General features: G+C 46.3%; 2 protein-coding genes across 8 annotated transcripts in view; one reads left to right on the top strand and one right to left on the bottom strand.

Moving 5' to 3' along the window:
* Gemin5 (gem nuclear organelle associated protein 5) overlaps positions 1-1579 on the top strand; it is a 47731-nt gene extending 46152 nt beyond the window's left edge. For all 7 annotated transcript variants that reach the window (XM_027427426.2, XM_027427428.2, XM_027427425.2 and 4 more), the window contains exon 28: positions 204-1579. In XM_027427426.2, the coding sequence (XP_027283227.1) occupies positions 204-371 (168 nt within the window). In that variant the 3' untranslated portion in view covers positions 372-1579. The remainder of the gene's footprint in view (positions 1-203) is intronic.
* Positions 1580-3389: 1810 nt separating this feature from the next.
* On the bottom strand, positions 3390-17062 carry Cnot8 (CCR4-NOT transcription complex subunit 8). Its single transcript, XM_027427429.2, has 7 exons — positions 16921-17062; positions 12764-12969; positions 10975-11168; positions 8022-8183; positions 7133-7277; positions 6266-6376; positions 3390-4567 (listed from the first exon to the last, which is right to left on the bottom strand). The coding sequence occupies exons 2-7, from the start codon at positions 12878-12880 to the stop codon at positions 4418-4420; spliced, it is 879 nt and encodes a 292-aa protein (XP_027283230.1). The 5' UTR covers positions 12881-12969; positions 16921-17062; the 3' UTR covers positions 3390-4417.
* Between the last annotated feature and the right edge of the window lie 4526 nt (positions 17063-21588).

The following is a 21588-nucleotide window of genomic DNA, read 5'->3' as shown; positions in this document are numbered from 1 at the left end:
GCACATGCCTAGCACTCATGGAGAAGCAGCGTGTTGGGCTGTGGCCTGGTGCTAGGAGCAGTGGCGTGTGTGAGTTGATCTGGGGATACTTAGAAGACTCACCCGTGAGGACATGCCAACAGATATATCAGTTTCATCCATTTCTCCGTAGAATTGTCAGTGCACACCTCTGCAGACACTGCCTTGTCTTGTCATTGTTTTAGGCCTGGCCCTTTCCAGATGTGCTGGAGTGCTGCCTTGTCTTGCTTCACATCGGGTCACAGTGTCCTGGTGCCGTGAACCCTGAGATGCAGCAACAGGCCCAGGAGCTCCTTCAGAAGTATGGCCACACTAGAGCTTACAGAAGACACTGCCAGACCCTGCACACATGAACTACCAGAGGCCATAAAGCTGTGTCACACAAGTTGTGACAGCTTTCTTCTCAGTCAGAGTTCACCAGGCCTTCACCCTGATCTTCAACGGAAAGATGCTGTGATCCAACTGACAGCTGAGGGTGAAGCTTGAGTCCACTCACAGTGGATCCTGCCTGGGCCCCCCCAAGTGGCTCCTGTAATGGAGCAAACCAGCCCTCACCAAGACCGTCGACTCAAGCCTTCTCAAGCCTTACGTGGTGTCCCCAGAGAGAAGCCTTTGTATTCACCCAAAGTCTGTTTCCCAGATGCAGCTGCCTTTATAAACCCTCACCATCGAAGGAAGTGTCTCCTTCTGTGGGAGGTGCACTTGACATGATTATCACTGTTGGGTGGGGCTTCTTAGTTATTTGTTAGCTGGGCCTTCTCACCTCTCAAAGACTAAAGGAATTAGCCTTGCCCATCCTGTTGACTCTCATTAGGTCAACAGTGATTTTATTTTATGGAGTTGCTTATATGGACAAATGGCTAAAGCTTTCTGAAAACAGAGCTAATGAGGCCATCTGTTGTCCTCCAGGTTTTGTGACATGACTAATGGTGGTCAGACAGCTCAGGAAAAAAAAAAATCACTGCTAGTGGTTCTTTAATCTTCTGGGGTCATAAACCCCTTTTTTGGGAATTGACTAAAACACAGCCTGGAGAACAATGCATATTTCTTCATTTTTATGTGTGACTCCCAGGTCATTACACTTACACTTTACACCCTGAACCCTAAGTACTATTTACTCACCAGCTCTGGGCCTGCTGCTAGTTCCCACCCAGCAAGACAGGTCAGTGGCTGATGCCTCCACTGGACAGGAAAAGCAGACATGTTCAGGTTGCGTGGGCCTAGCATACCTTCTCCTGTCTCTTGAGGTCCATTGTGAAGGCTTCATCTGTGGGCAGCAAGAAGTTTTCCCAGCTGGAACTCCATGGGATGTGCTGCATCTTGAGTCGGTTGTGTATCTAGCTTTGGGCTCTAAAACATGCTAAAACCAAAATAAGGAAGTACTGTACCACTGTGTGAAGGCTAGGAAGATGCATTGGTCTTAAAGGCAAGAGTCTTGAGAAAGATGCCAGTAGGCTTGACTACATAGAGGACTGGATAGTTCCAAGCAATTTCATCTACAGAATGGGAAAAGCTGGTCCCCTCCACTTGAATAAAGAGTAGTTGGTAAACTACAAACTCACTTTTGTGATTTGCTGAATGAAACCAGTGCTTGATGGGAGCAACCATGCACACTGCTTGCCTCTATTACTGCTGGGAAACACCAAAGGCAGGAGGAATTCAAATTCAAGTCTAGCTAGAGTGATGGTCAGGTTAGGAGCCCTGGCTGTTCTTCCACAGGGTCTGGGTTCAACTTCACCCCCACATGGTGGCTTACAAACAACTATTACTGCAATTCTAGGGGATCCAACACCCTCTTCTGACCTCCACAGTCACCAGGCATACACATAGACATAGACGTACAGTCAAAAAGAAACGTAAAATAAAACTACCCAATAGAAAAATTCAAATGGCAGCCATTTTCTACCTAAACTGTTCTTTTCAATGATGTATGTAATCTGGTTGCTATCACTTGAATATTATTATTTCTGTATCCCAACTTATGAGAACCACAAAGAGCCAGAGAAGCAAAGGTGTTCACTCAAGGTTATAGCAGAAAGTATATATTACTAAGCAACTTTTGGGGGGGTGTTGGGGGGTGTCTTTATCCCTGTAATCTGGTCTAGACCTGTCCAGTTACCTTCTCCCACCTCTCTTTTCTTGGAGGGGGAGGGAAGCTTCTGGTTTTTCCGAGACCCAGTTTTCTGTGTAGCCCTAGTTGTCCTGGAACTTATTCTGTAGACTAGGCTGGCCTGAACCTCAGGTATCTGCCTGCCTCTGCCTCTCAGGTGCTGGTGATTAAAGGCGTGCACCACCAGGCCCTCATCCACCTTTCTTACTGGCTCCCTCATACTTTGAATCGGCTCTTGGTGTTCCCTACTCCTCCAACAAGGACTGTATTCCCTTCCCTTTCCGTACCGTCATCTCCTGCCTCTTCTTAGCACCTCACCCTGCATCAAATCTGGCCCTCTCTACTGTTCACCACAGTATCTACTGGAGTGGATAGTGGGTACTTAATGAAAGCTCATTGGCAACTTGGAAACACAGAACTCTCACATGCCAGCATTGGCTGACAAGAGGCTTAAGGTTGCTCAACCTTGCAAACAGAACAGTGGAATCCAAGGTCAGTGGCACATAGGGCTGAACTCTGGTCATCAAAAGCTGTTCTCTTCATCCTCCCGTAGCTCCACCTTCATCAGAGGACAACCACCCTTTGCACAGCCCTGTGTGGTCACGTGACAGTGCTTTCCAGTTCTCACCTGTGTCCCTCCTCTAGAACCTCTTCTATGTAATGCTTAGACAGTCCCACTTTTCATCTCAGTGCTTTTGGTCTGTCCTGAGAAAAGCTGAATTTTTAAATGTTCCAGATCCTGTGTAAGGCCCAATAGCACACCAAGGCATCGTTACTGAGAGCCACTCTGCTGCCTTCACCACAGTCCTCACAGGTATGTCAAGTGCAAACCTGCCAGCCAAAGTTCTAGATCTTCAGGTACAGTGGTGCAGACCTACACTCCTTGCTATTCAGAAGGACGGCTTAGAGGTCAGGGCCAGCTTATGTAACTTAAGACCCCCTAGAGGATTCTAGAGAATCCTCTAGAAGGGCCCCAATACTTGACTGACAGCTTTACCTTTTTTGTGAACAGAAAAGGCTGGGGGGGGGGGAAATCAATTAGGAAGTGTTAAGTTCAAATGCCCTACAGAATTCCACTGAGTAACCCACTGTGAGTAGCCAGGGAGAATACAATTAAAGCTACTCTACCGTCCGAAGGCCCAACAGCCAGCAGGGTATGAAGCTTCCTCAATGAGACCTTCCTTCCAAGGCTGACTGGTTCTGAGGTAAGCCAATCCCATCACAGATACCAGATCCTAGCTACCAAAGACCACACCTCATGCCAGTGGTTAAAAAGCAATCTTTATTTTACAAAATTAAAAACATAAATAATATTTACAAGCATCTTAAATATCAGCTTTAATAGTTGACATTTTGTAATCATTTCAAATTCAGTTTCCCACAAGCTTTTAAGATGTAAGACCACTCCTGCTTCAGGGAGCTGCTGCCGTCTGTCTCCGCCTTCCAAAGAAGTTTCTGCTTTCTCAAAATTGTACTTTCTGTAGTCATTTTTAAAAAGTGTGCTTCCAAAATGCCTAACCTTAAAAAAAAATCATCGGCTTCTGACAGCTGTGGGATGACTCTCAGAGGTCTGAGGTGAAGTCTCTTACTGCCCTGCTCACAAGTGACTCCTGTGACTTTCCTAGCATTCCGGAGCTCAGCTTTACCACCACTTGACATCTCCGGCTTGCTAAGTAAAAGCATGGGAATGGAAGCTAAGAGAACACAGCTGATTGAGATCACCCTGCTGAGAACAAAATGGACATGGAGCATGACCTAGTCGAGGGCAGTTCATCCGAAAACTAAGGTGACTTGAGGTGAGGCTCAGCTGCCAGCTTAATGCCACAAAAAGGAGACTCAGAACTTTCCAGGTTTCAGAACAGTCAGGACTGCTCTGTCCTGGAGAAGTTTGACAAAAGCAGGGCAGAGCCTGCTGTTGCGGACCTACTTCCCAAGAACATACACCATGTTCCCTGGCAGCCTCAGCTCATCTGAGAATCTTCATCAGAGCAGCAAAGCCAAAAGAAAAAAGAATGACAACGTGTAAGAGTCATATACATTTTACTGGTTTGTTTCAGACATCCTGGAGGTTTAAAAAGGTGTCCATGAAGCCATGGATGCTGGTGGCAGGAGGCAGCAGAGGGACGTGGGCATGAGGAAAAGGAAGACTTGTTTACAAATTCAGAGCAAACCCCCTTCTTCTGGATCTAAAATAAAGGCATCTTTAAACAGAAACCCAAAGTCTCTGCTTAGAGCAGATGCAGGTCAATGGCTGGGGCGGATGGCACAGATGGCACGGTGCACGCGCTATCACTGCTGCATGTTGTTGATCATGGCCAGGATGCTCATCTTCTCCTGGGCAGAGTCCACATCCTCATTCTGCTTCTGAGCCACTCCCGTGCCCAGGCCATAGAGGCGCCCACAGTACTTGGCATCATCAATACTGTCCTCAAAGAATAGCTGCAGAACAGGACAGAATCAGCTGAGAATGGGGCCAGAAGTCATGCCACCTCCCAGCTTCTCAAGCCCTGACACTCAGCAGACTGGACACTAAATCAGCAATGACACCAAACATCTCTCACGAAGGCTTTTCCTGTTCCTTTCCCTACACTGGGGCTCTGCTTCCTCAACAGACTTGGCATTCCTATGATTTGTCACTGCTGGGGACCATGGGCTACTGCCAAGCAAAGCAGTGATTACGAACTCAGGCTTGCCAAGTTACTTCAACTCCATTCCATCTTGGTTCCTTATCCACAAAAAGGAAAGCTAGGTGAGGTGGCACACACATGTAATCCTAGCACCCGAGAAGCTAAGATGTGACTGAAAAGATCACGGACAATGAACACTCAACCTTAACATCACTGGGCAGAAGCTGCCCAGTCCAATCACAAGATGCTGAGCACAGCCCTGGTCAGAAGCACCATCTCTGCTAAGTATAACAAGAAACATTCCATGCCAGGCAGTGGTAGTATACGCCTTTAATCCCAGCACTCGGGAGACAGAGGCAGGCAGATCTCTGTGAGTTCAAGGCCAGCCTGGTCTGCAAGAGCTAGTTTCAGGAGAGCCTCCAAAGCCACAGAGAAGCCCTGTCTCAAAAAAACAAAAAACAAAAACAAAAACAAAAAAATAAATAAATAAATAAAAAAGAAAAAGAAAAAAGGAAACATCTCCAAGGCATCACCAAATGTGCCAGTTGGCAACCACTTTTACAATTGTTACAATTGTTACTATTTAGATCTAAAATGTTCCTAGAAGTCCTGTTGACAGCTTAGCACCAACTTGTAGGGTTACTAGGAAATGGTAAAAACTTGAGGAGGTGAAACTTAGTAGAGGGATGTGAAGTTGTCAGGGCCAGGCCCTGTACTCAGCCTCTTCCTCTGTTCCCAAGCCACCAGAAGAACAGGCCTTAGCACTCTGATGATCTAGCTTGCTGGAGCAGACAGAGCCAATCACTGGCTAAAATATCTCATGTTGTAAACCAAAATAAACTAGTCTTTTGAAGTTGATGGCTTCAGTTATTTTGTCAACGCCACAGAAAACTAGTTAAATAAAAACCTGAACTCATAATAATGGTAAAAGCACAAAAAAAAAAAAAAAAAAAAAAAAAAGAAATACTAACTAGACATGGCAGCTCACAGCCGTAATCCCAGATTTTAGGAGGCTGAGGCAAGGAGATAGTCATGGGTTCAAGGACAGGCATATGCCTTTAATCCCAACATTCAAGAGCAGAACAAGTATATCTCATATACATAAGAGTTTAAAGCCAACAGGGCTACACAGACACAAGAAAAAAACAAGAAAAATGTCAACAAAATTGTAATTTTCTTTTTTCCTTGAGGTGGGGTTTCTCTAGATAGCCCTGACTGTACTTGAACTCATGAGACCCACCTGTCTCTGCCTCCCAAGTGCTGGCTGGGGCTAAAGGTATGCACCACCACTGCCCAGCTTTCATGGTAATTTTTCAAAGCATATTCTTCCTCTTTAAACATTTTAGAACTTAAAAGAGTAGGTAAATACACTAGAAGAGAAATTCACTCTTCATTAGAGAAATAATCCTTGGCCCAAGTGGGTAGACTAACAGCATTCCTACAGTAGAAAGCAGAAGGAAATAAAGGGGAAGCTGCCTGGAAACGAAGAGCCCTCACACTGACACATTACCTCTTTCATCCTGAAGAAAGCCATCCCCGTCAACAAGGAGTCTGAGCCTGCTTGATGCTGCCTTCCAATTCTCTGCAAATCCAACTGGTCAGCCACCTCCTGAAGACCTCCCTAGAGGACAGAAAACAAGAGATGTCACATACCAACACTATTCTGAACTCAAGTAAGACTACTCATGAGTCCATTTAGCAGTGGGCCATTCATCTAACAAGCCTCAGTAGGTAGACATTTTTCAGATTTTCACTCTCCTTCCCAAACAATACACTATGTGCTTGCAGAGATGAGAAGACAACTTTCCCAAGTCAGTTCTCTCCTACCACAAGGGTTACAGAGATCAAACTCAGGTCCATCAAGTTTGGCAGCAGGCACCTTCACCCACTCAGCCATCTCACAGGTCCAACTTCTTGAACTTTTTGTTTTGTTTTTCAGAAACACGGTTTCTCTGTGTAGCCCTGGCTGTCCTATAGAACTCACTCTGTGGACCAGGCTGGCCTCAAATTCACAGAGATCTGCCTGCCTCTGCCTTCCAGGTGCTGGGATTAAAGGCATGCAATACCACCATCGGGCCTTCTTAAACTTTTAAAGTTTAAAAAAAAAAAAAAAAAAACCTTGGAGAATGTGGGACAGTGCAGGACTGTCATAACATACTGCACATGACTTCATGTCACCAACTGCTTTGTGAGGTTCTCAGGCAGCCAGCCTCAAGATACAAGAAATAGGGCTCTTTTGATGCTCAAGTTCCAACAAAGACAGTTACAGAGGAAGCCCTGAGCCACTCAGCTTTATCGATACCCTCTTTAGAGAAGTCCAGCAGGCCTCAAACAATGCTGTTGAACTATGAATATCATGGGGAATGTTGTCTGTTACCTTAAGATTTTTGCAGCTCTTCATCAGGTATTTCACATCATAAATGGACGGAAAGAAAAGGTTCAGGATGTGGAAAAACTCATGCTCTTCTTCTGGCAACCGAGAATCAGTAAGCAACTTTACCATGTAGCCAAAATCATAACCACTACAGGGAAGAAAGCAGAAGCTGTCAGAGAGCAGCTCCAACCCAGCCTCAAACTACTTGGGATCTAAAATGCCATCTAAGGCTAGGGATTTGACCAATCAGAACTTTGCATCCAGTGAGGACACAAGGCAAGCTATTATGGGAAGCAAACAAGGACCTGAGAGCTTGTGAATTTGATTTATCAAAACTGAAGGTAAGGCTGTAGGGACCATGGAGAAGGATCAGCTAAAAGCAATCATGAGGATCAGAGTTCAAATCCCAGCACCCATGTCAGATAGATTACAAATTCCTGTAACTCAAGCTCCAAAGGGTCTGACATCCTCTCCTGGACTCCCTGGGCACCAGCCCTTGCACACACACATACACACAAACCTTTAAAAAACAAAAAAACCCTCCGTAAGTATTGAAAAGCTATCTGCCATTTGAAGTCCTTAGAAACAACAATCCATACCAGGCTGAAAACAACCAAGCACATAGCACCCTCCATCCTCCTGGAATACAGCACTGAAGGATATGTGAAGCAAAGCTTGTGTATGTGCTCCAGTGCTCCCTAACACTGGATACATGAGTACCACTTCTCCCTAACACTGGACAAAGGAGCACCAGCACCACCTCCAGCATCCCACTGCTGCCATGTGATGAATTCCTCAACCAGAGGAATTCAGTTCCTCTCCAATGCAGCCCAAAATCAGAAGGCAGAAGCTGTGAAGGAAGAGACAGAGGCCACAGTGCCCAGGGACTGACCTGTGAAATGAAAGCCACTTGACGTTGTCACAGAGAACCACTCCCGACGTCATGAGCAGCTCTGCAAAGTGCAACGTGTCGATCCCTTCCTCCTCATGCTTCTGGAACTGCAGCCCTGAGTTTGCAAGGAGGTCTATGGAATCCTGGGAGTACATATCCTCTCTGAAAAGCAAGGTGTCAGTGTGAATGGTTGATAATGAGACGAAAGCAGGAGAAATATCACTATCATCTTATAATTTGGAACACAGCATCCCTGAAACACAATGCAAATTGACAAATCTGTATTTCCTAATTACAGAAGATCTACAGCCTCTCACTTGAGGTGTTTTTTTAAGCAAATGAATAAACTAGACAGTTGTGTGTAAGCCACCATTTGAGTTCTGGGATTTACTTTTTTCTTTTCTTTTTTTTTTTTTTTTTTTTTTGGTTTTCGAGACAGGGTTTCTCTGTGGCTGTGGCTTTGGAGCCTATCCTGGAACTAGCTCTTGTAGACCAGGCTGGTCTCGAACTCACAGAGATCCACCTGCCTCTGCCTCCCGAGTGCTGGGATTAAAGGCGAGTGCCACCAACATGCGGCTTGGGATTTACTTATTTTATGTATATGGGTATTTTGTCTGCATGTCCATCTGCACACCAGAAGAGAGCATTCAGACCCATTATAGAATGTTGCCACATGGGGACTGGGAACTGAACTCAGGATCTTTGGAAGAATAGCCAGTGCTTTTAATCACTAACCCCTTGATTTTTAATTTTTAATCATTCATATTTTTACTTCTTTGTACCATTTACAATAGAATTGTATAAAACAAACTTAACAGAACAAAAAAAAAGTTTATTCTAAAAATAAATAAAAGAGGAGCTAGAGAGGAGGCTCAGTACAGCCTATGCAGAGGACCCAGGTTCAGTTCCCAGCAACCACATGGGCTCACAGCCATCTGTAACACTAGTCCTAGGGGATCTGATACACTCTTCTGACTTCTGTGGACACCCAGCATATACATGATGCACAGACATACATGCAGGCAAAACATTCATACACATAAAATTTAAAAACCTAAACAAAAATAAAGAAAATATCTACTGTGGCAGAATATTTGATCACACTGTGAAAATGTGTCACTGTTTTATTCTCATTGGTTTAATAAAGAGCTAAATGGCCAACAGTTAGGCAGAAGAGGATAGGCAGGATTTCGAGGAATTAGCCATCGAGACACAGACAGAGTGGGGTGTACAGAATGGCGGGGAGGTAAAGAGCCATGTGAGAACATAGATTAATAGAAATGGGCTAATCCCACTTGAAGGGATTCGCTCTGTCTCTGAACACATGGGGAGGGGCCTAGGCCCAGCACAGGAAGATTTGGTGGACTTGGTGGAGCCCTGGTTGGGGGCCCTACCCTGCCTGGGGAGTGGCGGGTGGATGGGGTGGGGGGTAGGTTGGAGGTGGGGGAGAAGGAATGGGGGTGGGGGAGGGAGAGGGAGAGGGAAAGTACATGTGAAAATATTAATAATTTAATAAAAAAAAAAAAACACACACAAAAAAAAAAAAAGAGTTAGTGGGGCGGGGCTGGAGAGATGGCTCAGAGGTTAAGAGCACTGGCTGCTCTTCTAGGTCATGAGTTCAATTCCCAGCAACCACATGGTGGTTCACAACCATCCCTTATGAGATCTGGTGCCCTCTTCTGGCACTCAGGCATACATGCAGACAGAATGTTGTATACATAATAAATAAAATTTAAAAAAAAAAAAAAAAAAAAAAGAGTTAGTGGGGTAAGCCTAAGCTAAGGCCAAGCTTTTGTAGTTAAGTCTCCCTGTCATTATTTGGGAGCTGGCAGTCCAAAGAAAGTCTGACAAGACCTACTACAATCTACTCAGATCTTTTCCCAGTTTTTTTGTTTTTGTTTGGGGGGGGGGAATTGAGACAAGTTCCATCTATGTAGTCCTGGATGTCTTGGAACTGATTATATAGACCAGGTTGGCCTCGAAACTACAGAGATCTGCCTGCCTCTGCCTCCTGAGTGCTGGGATTAAAGGTGTGTAGGGTGACTGTAGGGAGAGATCCTGGATACCTGTACTGCTGACCACACCCATGGTGGTCACAGGTATGCAGAGGGGTAGGATAAAGAGCGAGGAGAGGTGCTCCTCCTCTTTCTCGGGGTTCAGGCCAGGTCGAAGGCATCTGGGACTGGGCTTCTGAGTGCCAATCTGGTTATTGGCTACACATGTGAATTGTTCTCATTGTTATCATTTATACTATACCATCAGTAACCATATCTTGTGTACAGTTGTGTTCCCTTTCAGGTGACAGCCTATCTTTTGCCAATTTGTAACTGGGTTGTTTCCCTTCGATGGTACTGGGGAATAAACTCACAGACTCAAATATACTATTTGAGTGCTATTCCACTGAGCTACACAACAGCCTGGATTTTTTTTTTTGGGGGGGGGGCAAATTGCAAGAGTTCTTCAAGAAAAACTAAGCTTGTAGACATTGTGATTTATGCCTGTAGTCCCAGCACTCTAGAGGCAGAGTCAGGCAGATTTCTGCAGGTCTGAGGCCAGCCTGGTCTACATAGCAAGTTCCAGGACAGCCAGGGCTATATAGAGATCCTGTCGAAAGAAAGAAAAAAAAAGGGGGGGATGAGAAAGAAAGAAAGCTTCTCTTCTTGACTGTTCTAACACCAATGTATGCTCAATATAATAAAAATATATTTAGCCTGTGGCAGCACATACCTTTAATCCCAACATTCTGGATTCTGGAGGCAGAGACTGGTAGATTTCTGAGTTCAAGGTTAGCCTAGTCTACATATCAAGTTCCAGGATGGCCAGAGATACATAATAATGACCCTGTCTGTCTCTCCCCTGCCTCTCCACTCCAAAACTTATGGCAATCAGTTCAGTCCAGTCCACTCAAATGTAGCCATCCAGGAATAGCAGTGAGGGGTCTCAGGACACTTACGTCAGGTTGAACTTGAAGTTGAACTGCCAAGTGTTGATTCCAGAAGGGTACTCCCCTTTCTCGTTTGTGAATGTAAGGCCCAGCTGGATGATTTTTAGAAGGTCAACATTGCACCGCAAAAGCTGATACTGGTAATCTATGGAGCTTCGAAATTCACCAATTGGTCGTACCACAACACCTGGAAACTCTGTGTCCTAGGAACAAAAGCCTCTCATCATTAAGTCTCACCAGACAGTGGGTGCTGGGCTAGCAACTCATGAGCAAAATCACTCTTCAATTTATAGAAGCCCCAGGAAGCCCCCAAGATCTGGAACACAACCGGTGTTTTGCCTGCATATATGCCTGTATGAGGGTGTTGGATTCCCTCAAAGTAGAGTTACAGACAGTTATGAACTGTCATGGGGGTGCTGGGAATTGAATTCCGGTGCTCTGGAAGAGCAACAAGTGCTCTCAACTGCTGAGCCATCTCTCCAGCCCCCAGGAAGGAGCTTCTAATATGAGTTAAATTAATACAAATACATCCAAGTTGGATATGAAGGCTCACAGGTCCTTTGTTCCTTTGTATTAGCTTCTTTGTATGACTTATACTTGAGAGAGCAACATGGCTGCTGGCCTGATGTTCAGAACTTTCATCTTGGTCCAGCCTTAACAAATACAGCCGTTCTTTTTCTTGAGTGACTATCCCATTGATATACATATATAAATCCCCTTTCCCCTTATGAAGCCCAGACTGACCTAAACTTGCTGGTGTTGAACCCCTGGTCCCCCCTAAATGTCAGGATTACAGGATCTTAGCCTGCTGGGAGAGCTTGTGAAGCAAGTGCTTCTCATGACAGAATAGTGAAAGCAGGGTTTGAACAAGCATGGAAAGGAACAGAGCACCTGCTTGCTCAGGGGCTGGTCCAAGACAAGCCTCACCTTTACCAGAGGTCAGACAGGAAAATGAGCCACATAGTACCAGATATTCCCACTTGACCCAGAAATGCCAGATATGCAATTTAACATCTCCTGACTTTTGAGTGCTAGCAACACAATGTTTGAATATTTTGAAAACAGAAGCCACACATGTTGGCACATGCCTATAATCCCAGTACTTGGGAAATGAAGCAGAAGGATCAGGAAGTCAAGTCATCCTCCTGATACCTGATACCAAATTCAAGAGGAGCCTGTGTTCTATGAAACCGTGTCTCCAAATTTAATTAATAAATAAATACCGCATGGTGAGATTCACATGTGTGAAGAGATACTCCTATGTGGCTGAGGCAGGTCAGAGGCTACAGCACTTGTCCCAAAGCACCACACATAACAATGGGGACAATGCAGCAAACATATAATCTCAGCTAAGAAGGCAGAAGTAGGAAGATCAGCACAAGCTCTTTCTTGGCCTGTCTGGGCTACCTAAGGCTACCTATTCAGATCCTAAAATAAACAAAAATAAAAATATAAAAGACTTTCAAATAGAGCCGGGCGTTGGTGGCGCATGCCTTTAATCCCAGCACTCGGGAGGCAGAGGCAGGCGGATCTCTGTGAGTTCGAGGCCAGCCTGGTCTCCAGAGCAGCAAGTGCCAGGTGCCAGGATAGGCTCCAAAGCTACACAGAGAAACCCTGTCTCGAAAAAACCAAAAAAACAAAAAAAAAAAAAAAAAAAAAAAAAAGACTTTCAAACAGAGGAGCATTACAAAAACTTGCATCAGAGGTTGTGACCTCCTCAGAGACGCTAGCTGCCTTGACTCACAGAAGAAATGTAGGTCTCTGTCAGTCTGACCTTTGGTGGTAAGGACCTACTCACCATGGCGATGTAGCTGTAGCTGAGGACAATCTCTCGGATCTTCCGCATCTCTTCCTCAAGATTGCTGGCCCACACCTCACAGATGACCTGACTGTTTTCCACAAGTGCCGCAGGCATCCTGAAGGTGCCCGAGGAGCCACTGTGAGTTACTACGTGAGCGAACAAGCCTCCTCCTGTTTGATTTGATCGTCCACACTGTGTCCAATCTAGATTTAAAGATTTTGAAATCACATAAGTTTACACTATAGTATAAGATGCCAATAAAACAAACATCAGGATTGTATTTTAGCCAGATACAGTGACCCAGATATGTGATCCTAATACTCAGGAGGCCAAGATAGAAGGATGGACTACCTACTGAGTCCATTCAAGGTCAATCAGGGTTACATAGCAAGACCCTGTCTCAAAACAAACACGAGGGATGGTGGTGGCCCACACCTTTAATCCCAGCATTTGAGAGGCAGAGTTTGAAGCCAGCCTGGTCTCCAGAAGAGTTCTAGGACAGCCAAGGCTATTATACAAAGATATCCTATCTCAAAACACCAAAACAAACACATACACAAACCAGAGTTTTACCATAACTTCATTGACACAGTCAAGTACATTCAGCCTTCACTACCTGTGGAGTGGTTACACTTGCCTTTGTCAAGTTTTTCCCCTCAATACAAACAAAAGCCCTACTAGCTAACCTGAACCCTTAAACAATGACATTAAAAATGGGAGGTTATGTGGGGTATGGTGTGTCACAACTTTAATCTTAGAACTCAGGAGGTAGAGGCTGATGGTTCTGTGAGTTCAAGGCCAGCCTGGTCTACAAAGTGAGTTCCCAGACAGCCAGGGCTACAAGAGAAACCTTGGGGGGTGGGGGGTACTAGTGTGTACAGACATGTCTGTGTACAGTGTGAGTGCAGGACACATAGGCCAGAGGGGGGCATCAAATCCCCTGAAACTGTACTTAGAGATGGTTGTGAACCACCATATGGGTGCTGGGAACCAAACCTGAATTTTCTGCAAGAGCAGCAAATGCTCTTGGCTGCTGAGCCATCTCTGCAGCCCTGTGAGGTCTACTTTTTAAGGCATAATAAAGAAGCTAAGCACTAACTCCACAATAAGAACAGGGTGGTGGGACTGGAGAAATGGCTTAGTAGCAGGAGCTGGCCAATGAAGTATGCCATAGGACAAAGTACTCAACTGGGTCAATACAATCTGAACTTGGATAACACTACAGCAAATCAACACAGAGCTCATGTTTAGCAAAACAACCTCAACACTGATCCTCTACACCAAAACACACACACATACAAACACATCCCACCATAAGGGCTCTGGCATTAACTTGGGAAGTTAAACACAAGTTAGAGGCCAGTGTAGCAATATAGGGTAACTCTAGGGTGGGGGTGTACATAATAGTATAAAAGTGTCCTTTCTTTTTTAAAATATTTTTTAAGATTTACTTTTATTATTTGTCTGCATCTGTGTTTCATACGTGTGCTTGCTGTCCGAGGAGGTGGTAAGCCTACCTGTGGTTGCTGGAACTCGAACCTGGGTCTTTCACAAGTACCCTTAGCCACTGAGTCAACTCTTCAACCCATAAAAGCTTCCTTTTAATGTAAACCCACTGTATGGATCCTCTACACAGTATGTAATGCTGAGTTCTAGTGCACATGGGCAAAAAAATTCAGTAACAGTACATGAATTTGAGGGTTTTCTAAAGACCAGAACAAGAGAAGTCCTTGTTTTCTATCTCAAAACTGACAGGTGCAGTAGAAACTCCAGAAGAGATCGAGGATCTTTACAGGGTTTCTCTATGTAGCCTTGGCTGTCCTGACTGCCTCCTGAGTGCTGGGATTAAAGGTATGTGCCACTACCACCCAGCTGAGGATCCTTTTTTTTTTTTTTTTTAAAGATTTTATTTATTTAGTATACAACATTCTGCTTCCATGTATATCTGTACACCAGAAGAGGGCACCAAATCTCATAACGGATGGTTGTGAGCCACCATGTGGTTGCTGGGAATTGAACTCAGGACCTTTGGAAGAGCAGTCAGTGCTCTTAACCTCTGAGCCGTCTCTCCAGCCCCCTGAGGATCCTTCTTAATGCTGTCTACTTCCTATTAGACCTTTCATTCAAGGTTGTCACTTCGCAGATGCCTCCTTGAAACTAAAAACTTAAGTGACTGTGGTAGCTCCCAACATATACACACACGTGGCAGCTACTTCTTAGAGGCACAATCCACCTTTCGTGTTTTTGTTCTATTAATGAAGGTTTGCAAGTGAGCTAATAGAGGACAGGAAAGATGCACATTCACAATGAATGTGCAGTAAATTCAACATCTGACAACTGAGAAAACATTTACTCAGGAGCTATCCAGGCTGGCCTCTACACTTGTAACAATCAATCCTGTCTCCCCCTCCCAAGTGCTACAGTTACAGGCATGAGCCCCTTCATCTGGCTCCTGAAGTCACTTTCCATGCCCAGTTACTGTGAAACAGGTGCCTTGTTTCTCTGGGCTGGGCACAACCATAAACTACAGAAGGTAAGTGGTGTCACTCCTGAACTTTTAAAAAGATGTTTCCATTAAAGCAAAAGGGAAGCAGAAACAAAGGGAGGGAGGGAGGCAGAGAGGGAGGGAGGGAGGGAGGGAGGGAGGGAGGGAGGGAGGGAGGGAGGGAGGGAAGAAAGAGAACGAAAGAAGCGCCTGAAGTTGTTTAAAAGGGAATTTGTTTTAGGATGTCAACCACTTTCAAAGCCACTGCTATGTTATCTGGTGAAGGACCACACGGGAGCAGACACTAACAAAGACCCATAGCAAACCTTTCCCTAGCAGATCTGTGGGAATATGAATAGCAGACTCCAGCCCAGAAAGACAGTACTTTTCAACTGAAAATGAACCAGGGGGAGAGTGGTGGCTCATGCCTCAGGAGGCCACCCTGGGCTTGCATCCGAAGTTCCAGACCAGCCTTGCTTGGCTTTGGACCCTGTCATTCACAGTCAGAACCACAGGGATTCTAGACATACAAGGGGGGGTCATATAGTGCACATCTAACTAAAAGTTTTATTTTTATGTGTATTTTGCCTGCGTGCATAGATATATGTGCACCATATGCATGCCTGGTGCGATGGATTCCCTAAACTGGAGTTACAGACAGCTGTGAGCTGTCATGTGGGTGCTGCGGATCAAACCAGGATCCTCTAGAGGAGCAGCCAGTGCTCTTAACCGCTGAGCCACCTCTCAGCCCAGTCTGCACTATTCTTTAAATTTTTATTTTTATTCCTTTTATTTATGGGTAAGTGGATGTGAGTGCAGTGCTGGCAGGGCCCAGAAGAGCGTGCTGGATACCCTGAAGCTAGAGTAGGTGGTGTGAGCCGCTTGATGTGGTTACTGGGTACCGAACCGGTCCTCTGCATGAGCAGAATGCGCTTTAGCAGCTGAGCGATCTCTCCAACCCCTTAAAGCAAAATTTTTATCCCATACAATGTTTGTCTGGCTAAAACTTGATCCCTCACACCAGCTACATTTGAAACTGCAAAAGGAAAAGGTGTTCACAGACAATCAATCAGACACCCCTCTGCCCTGTGCAGGCTGCAGAGCAATCTGTTCAGACTGCTCCTGATTATCCAAACTTCGAAGCAGAGGTCCCTGTGCATCCAGGTGAGCTATGACGAGCAAGCAGTGCGAAAGCCAGAAACATGCTCTCCCTGCCAACAGTGCAGATCGTTCAGCTGAGTGTCTCCTGCTCGTCTGGCTCTGTTTTCGCCAGAGCGGCTGGGAAACAATAAGCTTCACTTCCCTGTTTCAGAGGACTAAACAAAGACTTTGCCGTGCGAGACCAGCGCAAGAGGAAGCAGCGGCCCGTTAGAAGAAATGGCAACAGGTCTCCTCCGGAGCGTTCCAGGCCATAACCCTGAACTCAGCCGGCGCCCCAACCAGCTTGCTGGCTCTCCCAGGGTGGCCCTACCACGCAAAGCTGCATTACCCCCAAGATCCAAGCAAGGCAGCCTCCAGCCTCCCCTACCACTCCTTAAGGCCTCCAAGCCGAACTCCGGGGAGCCGGAGAGCCGTGGACTCTGCGCCTCAGTGTTCCCGTGTGTAGGATGGGTCGCCACGGAGGCACTTCCGCCCCACGCTCCTACCCTGAACAACCCAGCCCGCTTACCCTGGCTGGCGGCCCCGCCGAGCGCGGGCTGGCGGCCGAGTCCGGGCAGCAGTGGCCCTTGACCCGGAGCTCTCTTCCCTCTTGCCCCGGATCCGCTCCAGGAACCCAGAGAGCCAGTGAGACTCCAGTCCCGGGGCCCAGAGAGGCCGACGATGTGCACCAAACCTGCGGGATGTGCCGCTCTACCCTTCAGCCCTCCCGACTCGCCTACTCTCTCGCGTCACTACAGGCGGGCGCGTGCCCGCCCTTCCCCCCGCTCCGCCCCAAGTGCGCGCTCAGGTGACTACGCCCGCCTCTCTGCGCAAGCGCAGAATGAGGGGGCTGGGCGGTGTCGGAGGACTCGTGCTCAGGTCGAGGTGTGACGTGCATTCTCAGACGGCCCAGACAGTAGAGACCTGGCCGTTCCTCTTTTACGACCTCAGCTGAGTTCTGGGGTGTCCTGCGCGGGAACAGCTGACCCCGAGGGCGTGGCCCCTCTGACCAAGTCTCCAGTCAAGACGTCCTTCCTAATGTCAGGGCGCATTACGACTACTGGTTGGAGGTGATGGCACAGGGCACGTGGGGTATCCTGACCCTTGGATTGCTGCACCGTGGATTTCCCATTCACAAAACACCCCCCCACCCCGCGGAACCCCTTCTGGGTGACCATTAGCTGGGGGTGGGGAGCACCACCAAACCGAGTCACGACGGAGGTCAGCTGAGCACGGCCTCCCAGGACCTGTCCAGAGCATTGCCATGGCAACCGGATGGCCGCAGTGCGGCATTTGGACCTGCACGGTCGGCTCTTAGCGCTGCGGGCTAGCGCAAAATGCGACGACCGGAGCCCTCCATCCACTGGCGACAGGGCTCTGGTGGCAACGAAGCCAAGCTGGGATGCACCGTCGCCTCGTGGTCTCTCTCTCCCAAGAGGCAGGAAGACTAAGGCCTCGCAGGAGCCCTGCCCCTTCCCAGGGAGGAAGTGGGGAGCCTAGTGCGGCTCCTGCCTCCATGCCTGGTGCTTCCTCTTCAGGGGGCTGTAGGTAAGCATACAGCAGGTGTCCACCTTCTGACATCCCATCTCCTAGTCACACTGCCCTTTTCATTTTAAATTTTTGTTCCTGAAGAGATTCCAAAATATGACCTGCTGGCTTTTCAAACGGGATTGCCTAAAATTTTTCTCCAGGGAAGTGAAATCCCACAGCCAGACTTTGGGGTAGAAATGTCAAAGGCAGTTTCTGAACCTCAGGCTTTGCTTCTTCTCTGCAGATCTGTAAAATAGAGACACGGGTCTCAAGGTTATGATGAGATTGAACCCCTAGATAGAGCAACACCCCAATGAGGTGTGAGCAGTTAGTAACTGTATCTGCTGTGGGTTCTCTCTGCAACAATGTTGATGGCATTTGCTGCCCAGCGGGACTCTTTTGAGGTGTCGGGCTGTCTAGGCTAGCTAGAGGCTGCACTCTTTCAGTTCGTGTTCAGTGCTCCGTCTTTGCTCTGTTCACCTACTTGTAATTAGATTCAGGAGAGGGTGGCTCTATCATGTGCTAGACATGTGAGGAGCAGCCTTTGAAATTCTTGGAATTTTGTTTTTTTCTTGCCAACAATAGGCCTGGTGTGCACTGAAAGAGCTGAATAGAAAACATCCGGTTCTCTCCACACCCTTCACCTAGAGCTTCTCACAGAACACCGAATGTGTTTCAGGAGTGGAGTATCTGCACTTTAAAAAATGGCTTTCAAACTGCAAAGGACAGAGAGTAAGGTTTAAACGCATTTCTTCAACTGGAAAAGCATAGTTTTGAAAAATACAAAAAGCAATGGTTATAACATGGATCTTAAAAGCACATGAGCTAGCCGAGCGTTGGTGGCGCATGCCTTTAATCCTAGCACTCGGAAGGCAGAGGCAGGCGGATGAGTGCCAGGATAGACTCCAAAGCTACACAGAGAAACCCTGTCTCGAAGAAAAAAAAAAAAAAAAAAAAAAAAAAGCACATGAGCCGAGTGGTGGTGGTGGATGCCTTTAATTGCAGCACTTGGGAGGCTGGGGCAGGCTGATCTCAGTAAATTTGAGGCCAGCCTGGTCTACAAATCGAGTTCCAGGACAACCTCCAAAACCACAGAGAAACTCTGTCTCGAAAAACCAAAATAAATAAATAAACAAATAAATGTTTTGAATAAGTATAAAAACAGGCTAAAGATCAGTGAGATGGCTTCATGGAGAAAGCCCCAAGGCATGAGTCAAATCTCCAGACTCAGATTCTGACCTTCACACATGATCCATGATTTGTACACAGGCAAATAAATAAATGTTACTGGAATAATTAAAAGCAGTGTAAGATTCTGGTATCCTGCCTTCACTTAACATCTGTCTCCTTCGTTGTAAATTTGGGTGGGATTCCTGTATACCTGCACAAAGGCTTGCCTAAACTCCCTTTTTGCCTCTAGATACATGCATGTTTCATTCTAAGTATCTGAGCCTTTTAATTGCAGCCAACACAAAACAACATGCTGTGAAACAATTTCAGGTTTCTGTGTAGTGATAGGTTGAACCCAGGGCCTCACTAACAAACACACTGTGCCTGAGCCACAGCCACAGCCTCCAGTTCACTCTTAGAAATCTGTGTTAAATCTGTGTTATCTGTACTAGATTTTTCCCTTTGCCTTGGGATCTATTAAAGTAACATTTCAAATCTCCTTATACGAATCAGGGAGACCTTTAAACTTCAAAAACCTGGCCTAGCTGTGGTAATGGCATGCTGGTAATCTCAGCACTCTGGAGGCAGAGGCAAAAGAATTGCCACTTGTTCAAGGCCACCCTGAGCTACATAGTAAGACCCTACTTCAAAAGACACAAATTAATTTCAAAACTGTTCCAACTATGCATCGTCTGACTTCATAGAAAGGAATGGATAGCTTGACTAAGGGGCTTGCCTCCCAGAGGCTCCTGACTCCTCACCCGGGATGAAGGGCTCATCCAGGAGGCTTTGCTTATGGAACCTTTGCTGAGATCATAAACTCATGTTGACACTGGCAAATGAAACAGAGACTGATGAAAAGATAAACACACATTCAAGTAAGAAAGGGTGGTGTATGGCACACACCTCTAATGCCAATGCTTGGTTGAGAGGCAGAGGCAGGAGGATGGATCTCTCTGAGCTTGCAGCCAGCCTGGTGAACATAGCAAGTCCTACGCCAGCCAGAGCTACATAGTGAGTGAGAGACCCTGTCTCAAACAAAAAAAAAAAAAAAGAAAAAGAAAAAGAGAAGAATTTAAAAAAGAATGTCACTGTGGTGGCTCACCTGTACCATAGCACCCAAAAGGTTGAGGAAGGAGGATCAAGGCCACCTTTGGCTACATATGGATTTCTAGGCCAGCCTGTGCTATATAAGACTTTGTCTCAAATATATATATATATATATATATATATATATATATATATATGTGTGTGTGTGATTCTGAGAAATTGTCAAAGCTATCATGAAAGAGCCCAAGAGATGACTCGGAAGAATATATTGGGGCGGGTGGGGGGCAAAAGCAGGGAGACTCACAGGCAGGAAAGAAGGCCTCCCTGAGGAGGTGAAATTTAAACAGAAAGGAGAGAAATGAGGAGTTGGGCAAGTGCATTTCAAGCAGAGGCTAAGCGATGAGTTTTTTGTGAAGAGGTAATGAAAGGCCAGATAGCAGCAGAGAGGTGAACCAGGAGGCTGTAGTACAGGGCAACAAGAGGCAGACCTGGGTGGCTGGGTTCCAGTGCCTTGGGAAACCCTGCAGTTCTCACTCAGCACAAGAGCTGATTTAGATTTTGGGGTGGGGGACAAGGTAGTAAGATGGTTTCTCCTAGCATGGGCTAGCTTCAAATGTGAACTCCTGGCTCCAAGCTGGGATTATAGGTGTGTACCACCACACCCAGCCTGGTTTGTCTTTTGGATATGACTTGGAGCTCTACAGATGTAAAGACAGAAACAATTTGAATTCTACTAAATCTGGTCTAAAAAGATAACAAATTTTCCCCATAAGGTGATAGCTGAGATAGGTTTTGCAGGTGACTGACTGAGAATTAAGGCCATTGTGAAAATACTCACACTGCTAAGTGAATACAGCATAAAGAAGAAAGTTGGTCCTGGCCTACATAGAGCTGGGCAGATGGAAATACCGGCCAATGGAAAGAGGCAAGTGAGAGGGAAACTTGCCTGCTCAACTCTTGTCACCTCTGAAACTTCCCTTGTCCTCCATTCACACAGCAATCCCAGTCTCCAATATTGTAACAACAACAACAACAACAAAAAACACCCTTGGATTTTTAAAAGATTTTTAAAAATTATGTGTGTCTGTGTGGTGTGTGTGTGTGTGTGTGTCCCTGTGAATGCAGGTTCCTGCAGAGGCCAGAGGGATTGAATCCCCAGGAACAAGAGTACAGACGATTGTGAGCTGCCAGCCATGGATGCTGGGGCCTGTGGAAGAACAGTGTGGGTGGGCTCTTAATCCTGAGCTGCGTCTCCAGCTCCTGATTGCCTTTCACATCGGCAACACTGACAGCCTTCCTTTGAACTGTGGTGCTCTATAATGTTGTAGTAGCAGGAGCCCAGAGGCTTCGGAATTTCACACATTTCCAAACACAGAAGGAACCAGAGGCTTAGGAGTGGCGAGCACAGGAGAGACATCCTGGAGAGGGGGTGGGGGCTGTAGAAGCA

This window comes from Cricetulus griseus, chromosome 7 (assembly GCF_003668045.3).
Source record: "Cricetulus griseus strain 17A/GY chromosome 7, alternate assembly CriGri-PICRH-1.0, whole genome shotgun sequence".
Classification (NCBI taxonomy): domain Eukaryota; kingdom Metazoa; phylum Chordata; class Mammalia; order Rodentia; family Cricetidae; genus Cricetulus; species Cricetulus griseus.
This window is presented reverse-complemented; position numbering and strand designations above follow the sequence as displayed.